Source organism: Crocodylus porosus, unplaced genomic scaffold, assembly GCF_001723895.1.
Source record: "Crocodylus porosus isolate Cpor-Errol unplaced genomic scaffold, CroPor_comp1, whole genome shotgun sequence".
NCBI lineage: Eukaryota > Metazoa > Chordata > Crocodylia > Crocodylidae > Crocodylus > Crocodylus porosus.
This window is the reverse complement of record NW_017728913.1, coordinates 7,012,572-7,022,593: the sequence shown is the minus strand read 5'-3', so window position 1 is coordinate 7,022,593 and position 10,022 is coordinate 7,012,572. Positions and strand designations below refer to the sequence as shown.

The 10,022-nt window shown below is 40.4% G+C and overlaps 1 protein-coding gene across 1 annotated transcript in view; it reads left to right on the top strand.

The window, feature by feature from the left end:
- The window catches only part of TTC29 (tetratricopeptide repeat domain 29), a 194,736-nt gene extending 187,273 nt beyond the window's left edge, over window positions 1-7,463 (top strand). Inside the window, exons 11-12 of the mRNA XM_019534441.1 lie at window positions 6,278-6,351; window positions 6,722-7,463. Coding sequence (XP_019389986.1) covers window positions 6,278-6,315 — 38 coding nt within the window. The 3' untranslated portion in view covers window positions 6,316-6,351; window positions 6,722-7,463. The remainder of the gene's footprint in view (window positions 1-6,277; window positions 6,352-6,721) is intronic.
- The last annotated feature ends 2,559 nt before the right edge of the window (window positions 7,464-10,022 follow it).

Below are 10,022 nucleotides of genomic sequence, written 5' to 3'. Positions count from 1 at the left end.
TGTCAGGGAACAAGGACTTCTTATATAGGATTCAAATCTAAGTTTCAGAATCACAGCTTGGGTATACCTGCAGGTGGACAATTCAGCAGAAACCATAGTTCAGGACTGAAGAGCAAAACTCCTGAGGTAGGACAGATTTTTAGACCCTATGGCCTGGTAAACTAGCAAAAGCTTTTGCTAAATAAGGCTAAAAAATATTGAAATGTTTCTAGTGGGTTTTACTCTAATTAATAGTTTATATCTTTTTTTATTCCCTATCCAGATCTAACTGGCCCAGAACCACTAACCAAACTCTAAGCAAACTTTACCCTGTTTCTTGGGACCTGTCATCTGGAACGTCCTCAAATTATTCTCACTTCTGAAATTCTCTGTCCAGCTGAATTTCTTTGATACTTTGATTTCTTAACTTTAATTCCTTCATTTTCTTCTTATCAAGAAAATAAAAGTAGGGACCTACCTAAATTGCGGTAAAAGAAAGCAATTTTCATGGCTTGGTTGTGGCCCAAAGAGCCAATTCCACAGTCACTTTGTGATGGTCCTGCCCCTTGATGCTGATTGGCAGAGAGACTCTACCCATCAGCACTAAGTGATGGAGAGGCCTCAGGCTGGAGTGACCAGGGGGCAGCCGTTATCTTGACTACTGGCTGTCCTTCATGCAGTGCTGCCCCTTAGTGCTGATTAGTGGAGAGGCATGAGTTGGCAGCTGCCCTTCAGGCCACCCCATCAGCTAGTGCTTTACCCTCCTATGGGGGCTGCGAGGCCAGGCCGCAACAGCAGCAAGGACTATTGGCTCCCACTAGGGAGCCAGCATTTTATTTTTTATTCAGTTTTTTTCTTTTTTTTGGTTGATTTCCTGGGAAATCACAACCCATGTCATTTTTCATGGTGTGTTTCATGCTTTCCACGAAAATCACAAAACCATGATTTGAGTAGATTCCTAAATATAAGTAAATGCCATACTTCTTGTTATTAAGCAGCTTAAGACTTACCATAGTCTACAATAGCAATGAGACATTGTTACAAAATAAATGCATAAAGCTGACTTTCAATTAGCAGCAGTTCATATTTTTATGTGTCCTTTATTTATTGGTGACATGATATATCTTTTTTTGTTTTGAAATGTACTTAGCATCTGTAAGTTAACAAAGGTTCACATGGGAATCCCTCATCAGTATGCTTGTTACACTATGAGTGCATCTACACATCACCATATGGCAACATTGCTATGACATCGTGCTATGGTGCCTGCAATACGGTGGGTTACTGCGCTATGTGTGCGGCACACGGTTAGATTTTGCCACTACATCACCAAAGCAGCACACTATACCAAGGGTACACATCACTATAGTGATGTAGCTGACAATCATAATCACTGTGTCACCATAGCGTACCATACGTCAAAGTAGCATGTCACTATGTCGCCATAGGGCGACATGTAGATGCGGCCTATGAGACCTGTATCATCTGAAACCTGGAATAGTTCTCAGTATTTTAGTGCCATTTTTAATATCTATATTTTATTCACATTTAAACATATGCATTACTGCTATAACATCTGCTGAGACATCACATAATGAATATATTCTATCTTTATGTGCTATCTGTATTTTTATGTTCAACACAAAAGAAATGTCTATCTTCAAACTTTGAGTAAAAATCTCTTTGAAATAATGAAATTATTCCTCTGAGCAGCCTACTTTAAGATCAGGTTTTCTTTAAGTATCTTTCTGATATACAAAATCTTAAGGTGCGGTCAATCTGTACTCAGCATCGATGGAGGGAGCAAAAGTGATGTTATGCCACCTTATGTTCCCTCTTTACCAAATCCTAAAACAAGCCAAAGGTCAATTTGGCATTCACTATAATTTTGAGTGGTCTTTGGGTCTGCTCACAGGTATTGTGGATCGAATTGGCCCCCAGTGAGACTGTTCTATCATTGGGAGAGCACAAGAATACTCCAGAAATGACATTGTGCTCTGACACAATAGAATGGAAATGTTTTAATGGCATCCCAACACCTTGTGGGATTATCCCTCACTGGGTGTGTCTACGCAAGACACTATGGTGCTGTAGCGTCTGTTGGCAAAAACCATGATGCTACCATGTCACCAAAGCAAGGTGCTCCCTCGTAGTGCATTGCTGCGGCAACGTAGCAGCCAAAAATAACCATTTGCAGCCAGCACAACACAGCACAGGCTGTTACTGTGCCAGCTTTTAGTACTTCCAAAAGGAAATACTAAATAACGGCACAGTAACAAAGGCACCATACAGCCACATGTAGATATGCCCAGTGTTTGGGAATCCTCAGTCACCCAGTATAGCCATTTTTCTACCTGCTTTGTGCTAGTAGAAAATTTGATATAATAAAGAATTAGTAAATATTCAACCCATCTGAAAAATTCCTTTACTGACTTCTTTCACATTTGAGGAGGGGAGTGGAGTGGACGCAGGTGAGATAGGTATTTCAGTTTCATAAGACTGGTTTGAGTTTGGGTTTGGGTTTGGGTTTGAGGTGACCAAAGATAAGAACAGCAAACCAACCACTTTCCTGATTAGGGACCCCCGTAATTATTCTTGATGCTACTGCTAAGGGTATTGTTAAAGATTGACCTTCATCACTGGAATTCACTTATGTTGCACAAATAACTGGAAACATTCCTGCCAGACTTTATCAATCCCAAACTTTCAAATGAGGCACTGGAGTATTTTGTTCTTACCTCATAATTTTCTGTCCTTGTCTATTTGTATTCACCAGTCCAACGTGAAAAAACTATACGGAGTTCAGTATTCAACAAGTGGCTCCAGCAAAGATTCTATCTTATTATATTATCCACTGCTGTACAGTTTTCAGAATGAATACTATATTAGAAGATATCAAATCATAAAAAATGTCCATAGTTACCCAAATGTCTGACATCTGCCCCAAGCATGAAAGAAAGAAATTTGTCTGAGGGACTACTAAACACTGATTAGCAAACAAAAGAAATTCTCAGGTAGGGACAAATTTGTATTCCCATTAAGTTTTCCTATCCTAACCCCAAAATTTTATTTTTCTTATAGTTTTAATGCTCTCAAGCGTCTTTTTATTTAAAAGTATATCAAATTCATCCTTCTTCCAATTCATAAACTTTCCCCCAACTATTAAGCTTTTATTCAAATAAACCTACCTGTTCAATATGCCTGCTGTAACCTGTTTAAGGCTCCCATCTGTACTCATAAAGACTCATTCATTGCCTTGTGTAATACATAAACTCAAAAGAGAACCAAATAAAGCATTTTTACAATCTAAATTAAACAACTTTGTGTAATAAAACCAGAAATGGCTCTTTCCTAACTAGGCTGGAAGCCCTAAGGGTCTTGTATGCATTTATTTATTTATTTATTTTATTTCCATCAAATTGGCCTAGGAGGATCTGAAAGTGAAGTGAACCAAAGCTGACTCAGTTGTTTCCCTTTTTCTGCCTGATCACTAAGACTGAAGGCAGCCAGGGCAGATTTGGCTGCATTAAAGGAAATGCTCACCCACACACTTCTTCTGAAATGCAGCTGCATAATCTCCTTTTCCCTTTTCTGTCTCTGTCCCTAACCTCTCTGGTGCTGAGAATTTGTCCTTATGGTATGTGGTTCTTGCAAATACCTAGGGTTAGTACATATTGTGATTCATTAGCCTCTCTCATTTGTATGGTTTCCCCAATGGGAACATTTGCCTATGTTAGAATCTAGGGACATTCCATGATTACTCTACACTGTGGAACAATAAGATGCTTTCAACTGTATGCCATATTCAGGTTTTAGTGTAAAATAAAATTAAACCATCCACAAAGTGACAGTCTCTGCAGATAAATAGCACCTTTTTATTCAGCACCTAAAGAGAAAGGGTTGGGTGTGCATGCCAGAGAGAGACCTTAATCAGAAAACATTTTTTAACTAAAAATGCAAATTGGCTCAAATATTTAGATCAAAACCAACTGTTTAACAGGACAGCTCCTATTACCAGCTACATGTTTCTGTGACATAAAAAAAAAACTTTAACCAAAATATAACTGCCTGTTATTTCACTGGATATTACTAACCTAGCAAAATTACAAACACCAATTCAGATAGTAAAAAGAGTAAGCAGAGTTAAGTATTTATTTCAAGCATGGCAATTTATCTTCCATTTTACAGAATCACTTACAGGTATTTATTTTAAATACACTCCACATTCAGTATAAGTCTACAATGCTCTTAAAAGATTATTGTACTATTTTGATTCCCTTCTCATAGCATAACAGAACATATAGCCTTTTTACATTATATGATCAACTTTTTGACAGTGCAGGGCCAGCATAGCTAATGGAATAATAGCCTGCAGGGTCCAGCTAAATGATATACGAATATAATCAACCTTTGTGATGACTATTCAAAAGTAATCCCTTTAGCTTTCAACTGCAACATATATTTCAACAAGGCAAAGCCATATGAAGAAATTCTCTGCAGACTCCACTGATACAATATGGCCTTCATATCCCCACAGTGTGTTTGCTGCTCATAGTGAGTTTTAAATTTAAGGTAATGGCTACTGTATATTCATGTGAGCATAGAACAATACCTTTGATTTGTTGGGGAAATGTTCCATTAGCTACCAAGGGCCCTATTCAGTAAACTTTGACACAACCCTTATATACAGTTTACTGCTTACTCTAAATGGAATGTGCCTGATAAAAATGCTTTGCATGCCCAAATTATACAAATTCATTAATCTTTATATTCATAAAACCACCGAGTACAACTGCCTCTATTTCAGCTATACCATTCATAGCTAAAAATGCAGGCCAACTCTGCTTTAAAAGAGCATTACATTAATTTCCATTTATTAGCATGGAAAACAAATTGAGAATCTTCTGTAAGTATAGGATATGCATTGTTGATGGTGATATTGTTTGCTGAGGTGTCTTTATGTCTTGCCCACTGTAGTCTGTATCCCTGAAAACATTTAAAATGCAAGTCATTTTTAGATGAGAATAATGGGTCATGTCTCCTCTCTTGGATTAAGCCAACCTGACAATGTAGCGTATCCTGTCAAACCACAAGTTTTATAAAGAATATGCTGAAGAACCTGTATATAGAGATGACAGACAATGCAATATTTTCTAATACTGAGCAAAATTATATGAAATACGTTGTAACAAATAGAATCATGTGTAATGAAAATGTAGTATGTTGCCTAGATTTAGGCTTTGTGTAGCATTGGCAATGGGGTAAGAACTCAATCAGTGTACACAATGGTAACAGCTGCTTCAACTGTGTGTGTGAACACAATAGTACCATTGCTGAATTTTCTTTTATATATTGACCTTAATTATATTAGGTATTTCAAGTATATTAGTAGCAAATTTACTGTGAGTGATCAGTTTGTTTTTTAACCTTGGGTTTGGTTTGGTTTGTTGCTTTACCTATAGACACCGATATAAATGAGTCTGCTGGCTTATGTACATGTTCATGTTGCTTTGTAATCAGCTCTATTCCTTCCTGTCTTCTTCCACATACCCCACCCATTCACTATTCAAATTTTCCTTTCTTCGTTTTTCCTAAAAATGTTCTTCTCAATCATCAGATAGCAAGCAAGCCTGTTACAATTTCTTTTTTTTTTCAATTTAGTACCCATTTATTAAGTGTCAGCTGTCTGTCTGCACTGTAAAACACACATGCGCATGCATAAAAAAATACCTTTCCTGGCCCATTGAATATGCTATCTGAAAGACAAATATTATCCATTTCATTTTCATTATAAGCATCTCAGTTCTTGGATTCTGAGTGAACTCCTGTCCTCCCTGAAGTCAATGAGAGTTTAAGCGTTGACTTCATTGGGACCTGTATTTTACTGTCTTTCTCTAAATTTCCACGTACACTAATGATGCTATACATATAAGGGGCCAGACTTTGAAGAGGTCAGCTCTGCTAGGCACATAATGAAATAGCTGCTTTTTAAAAGTGCTCAGCACTAAGCAGCTCCTGTTGAGACTAGTGGGACCTACCAGCTACTAAGTTGCCATGAGAACTTGCCAAACAGCAATCATAATATCCAATATATATCATGTATGCCTATATGTCTTGATAAGGTTCTCTCTAGCCCTACACATCTGCAATTCTTTGATACAAGAACTTCTAATAGTTTTTTTTTTTCTCCCTTGGCTGTATAATATACTGGGGCTTGTTCACATAAGCCTTTAGGTTTCCTTAAGGACTAGTATGGGAGTTGTTTGTCTAATGTACTAATACACATTTTTGTTAACAGAACTTCCTGAAGAGGCAAGTGTTTTGGAGACCCTTTGAACCACTTCTGAAGACACCAGTTCAAGAACTTCTCTGGTACAGTATATCCCCCTATTCTAAACTGTATAGGCCCATATCTGTAGTGTCTAATCTCACAAATGCTGTAATTGTCAATGGATGTAGTTTATGTTTAACCTGATTTTTTATAAGTAGCTAGTATTGCTCGTAGTTTTACACTGTCCAAATATAATATTTTCCCACCATATCAATCTGCCAAAGTCACACTTTCTTCCTGTTAGCATCCAACTGGATTTTCACTACTGATCAGTTAATCTACTTTTATTTTAGGAGCATAAGCCTCCAAGCTAAAACCAAATCCATTAACAAGCTGCTGAGTCCAAAAATAAAACTCCAAGCTTACATTGTATTTACTTACAGCAATATCATTTGCTATTTTTCATTACAGACAATTCCAGGTAGAGAAAACAACTGCCAAATCCTTTTGATGAAATCAAGAAGATCCTTGTTAGACAACACACACCAAAGTTTGAATTTCAGCTTTGAATTTAAACAGGAGCATAGTTTGGCACTGCAAGCACCCAGACATCAGAAGTCCTTGCATGAGTGATGTCATGTGTGATATGTGTCACAATGGCTTTTATCTTAAACACCTTGTGTTGTTGAAATAAAATAGAGAATGAAAGGAATGATTATGAAAGAAAGTGAGTTACTTTGTATTTACGTATTACACACCCTTTCCTCCAATGTGCTGTGCATCTCCTGTGAGGTCCTGCTGAGCATCCTTAACTCCTACTGGAGACAATGAAAGTAGAAGCTGAAGACATGCAGCGCCTTGTAAGGTTCTAAATGCATCTGATAAATATACATTAAAATCCAACATATCTTTCTTTTCAGTAAGAGTCAGTGCAGTGCTTGACCCCTTTTACCTGGCAATTTCATCCAAGGTTAACAACTGTGCTTAGCAGCTGTGTGTCAGCTCAGTTGTAATGCACTTAGAATAGATCCAACCTGGTTGGTGCACTTTCACATGGTTTAGATCTCAGTTATAATACAGTTTGGCACCAGCCAAGGTCAGACACAACAAAGTTTGTTGAAGCTGTGCTTAAGTTTAGTCACAAAACTCTGCTGAAAGCCCTAAAGAAGCCAGGCATTAGAAATTCTGTTTACTCCCACAAATGACACATTAATCTAAACAAAAGGCTAACGTAAGTACATCTACTAGGGCAAATGTTTCCTATTGAAATATTTTTTTTTACATTTTCAAAGCTACACGCAAGACTTCTTTTTCAAGTCATTTAAACCAGTGGTATGCAACATATGGCCTGTGGCTGGATCCGACCTGCAGTTTGGGGGTTCTGTGACAAGCAGCTTGGCCCAACACATCTGCTTTCCTGCCCCGTGCTGTGCAGCAGATCCCTTCTGCATCCCCCCGTTCTTTCCATCTCTTCTCCCCTAGGCAGGCACTGCTTATTCTCTGCCTCCCTCTCTCCCTCCCACTTCCCTATGGCAAGCATTGTTTCCTGGAGGTAAGTTCTCTCCCTCCCCATGAACCTCTAACACTGGCAGTCACTTCCCTCCTCTCTTTCCCTTCCCAGCTTCCATACTGGATAGGAGTGGTAGTCCATGATGCAACCTATGCCCTGCCACTCTGAAAGGTTGAGCACCAGTATTTTAAACCACTGGTGTTTAACCTTCTGACATCATGCACCAGGATTGGGCCCTCACCCTTAGATTGGGCCCCATGAGGCCTTGGTTGGCTCCATGAGCCAAGTTCAGCATACACACCAGGATCGGACCCCTTGCCATCTCCACATGCACTGCATGTTGGGATCAGGCCCCAGAGCCCTGCACCACCGCCGCCCAGCCCCATGCACCAGGATTGGGCCCTGCACTACCCTGCGTGCAGGGTCACAGCCCATGGGACTCCCCAAAGACCCAAAGGGAGCTTTATGGGCCAGGGACCAGACCTAGCCTGTGGGCTGGGGCTTAAAATGTTCTTGATGAATAAAACCTTGTAGTAATCTTAAAGCTTTAGTCTTTTAGTACATTAATGTGTATTTAAAGAATTTTATTCTAGTTGAAGCCGGCTAATTTCTTCTTGGTGCTGGATTCAACCTGGGACCCTAATCAGGCTGACTTCAGTGGGTTTTCACAATTCTCAGTGACTATTTGCCAAGGGGCAAAACACCTTGACATGGGTAGAACTAGGGAGATAGAAAAATACAAGTTATTCTTTTGAGAAATGAGCCTGGCATGCTCACTCCACACATACAACAGCCAAAAACATAATGTACACACGAGGGAATTACACAATTATATGCCCTTGTCATTTTGTACATAAAACGTATCACAACACATAATTGCATAATACTACATAATTTAACCTAGGTGGGCTCTGTGTCTCTATACTTCCATGGGGCTCCTGGCACTCCAGCTGGGAGACCCCTGTGGAGGCACTGAGCGTGATGCACCACTGGACAGCTAGTAAGTGGGGAGGGGAGCTCTTGTTTGCTGGAGTGAGGAGTGGGGTTTGTGAGTGGGTGTGAGGGTTTGTGCAGGTGTGTATGGGGTTTGTGGATGGGTATCCCCCCCCGCTACATGCCCCCCATGACGCACCACCCCCGCTGCCAGTGGCAGCAGCAGTGGGCAGAGGGCCCTTGGGGCATTCGTGGCCATGGCACACAGAGGCCCCCCAGTGGCGCATGGCTCCAGCTGAGTCCTGGGGGCTGCACATCCCTTTGGACCAAGCCAGGCTGGCTCCATGCCAGCACAGGGGGCTCACATCAGTGCAGGGAGGAACTGTACACCATTGAACTAAGCTGGCTCCAGTGGGAAGATGCACATGGAGGCACAGAGCCCACCCAGCCTGATGGCACACAACTCCCCAGAGCTCCCAGTCCACTCACCATCAGGCCAGATGTGCTCCATGTGAGGCTTCCTGCTGGAGTGCTGGAAGCCCCACCTGCAGGCATAGAGCCGGCCCGGCCCAATGGTGTGTGGCTCCCACCTGCTGTGCCATGAGCTGCATGTGCTGGCATGAAGCCAGACTGGTCTGCTTCAAAGGCTCGTGCCAGTGTATCATGCCAGGCCAACTCATGCAGCCCTCAGGGCTCAGTGCATAATTTTGAATTTTTCTGCACATAATTCCCTGGGGTCTAATGTAATAATGTAACTGTTGTGGATACACACCAGTGAGCTTGCTGTCTTGGGCATGTTTGTTGCTGTGCACCCAGTTTTGCACTAAAAGTTCCACATGATATCCATTTCAGGGTGTAGTGCACACATGGCATAACTGCAACAGTTCTTAGCATGGTCAGGAGGAAGTGCAGACAAGCTCCTGGAGTTGTATCTGGGAAAACTGATTGTATATCTTCAAGAAAGCTGTTCTTTGAGATCTACATAACCAAAGGTTTATGGGTACAGATCACTGAGATTCATTTATTTAAGATAAAGATTCCTAGGTTCAGAGTCTAAAGCAGGGTCCATTAAGCCTTGAGTCAACTTTTAGGACAATCTCCATGAAAATCGTATCTGTAACTGTAACAGTAATACTCAGTACTGATTCACTTCTGGACAGCAATCTGTACAACTGATTACTAACATCTGATAGTAAGATTTTTTTCTATTAAGACCATATAAAATATACAACATTAATGAACTTATTCTGCAACACTTTGGATCAGGATGCCATATTGTAACATAAATACAGCATCTGTGACACATTTTATTTTCTGTCTAGAAATCTG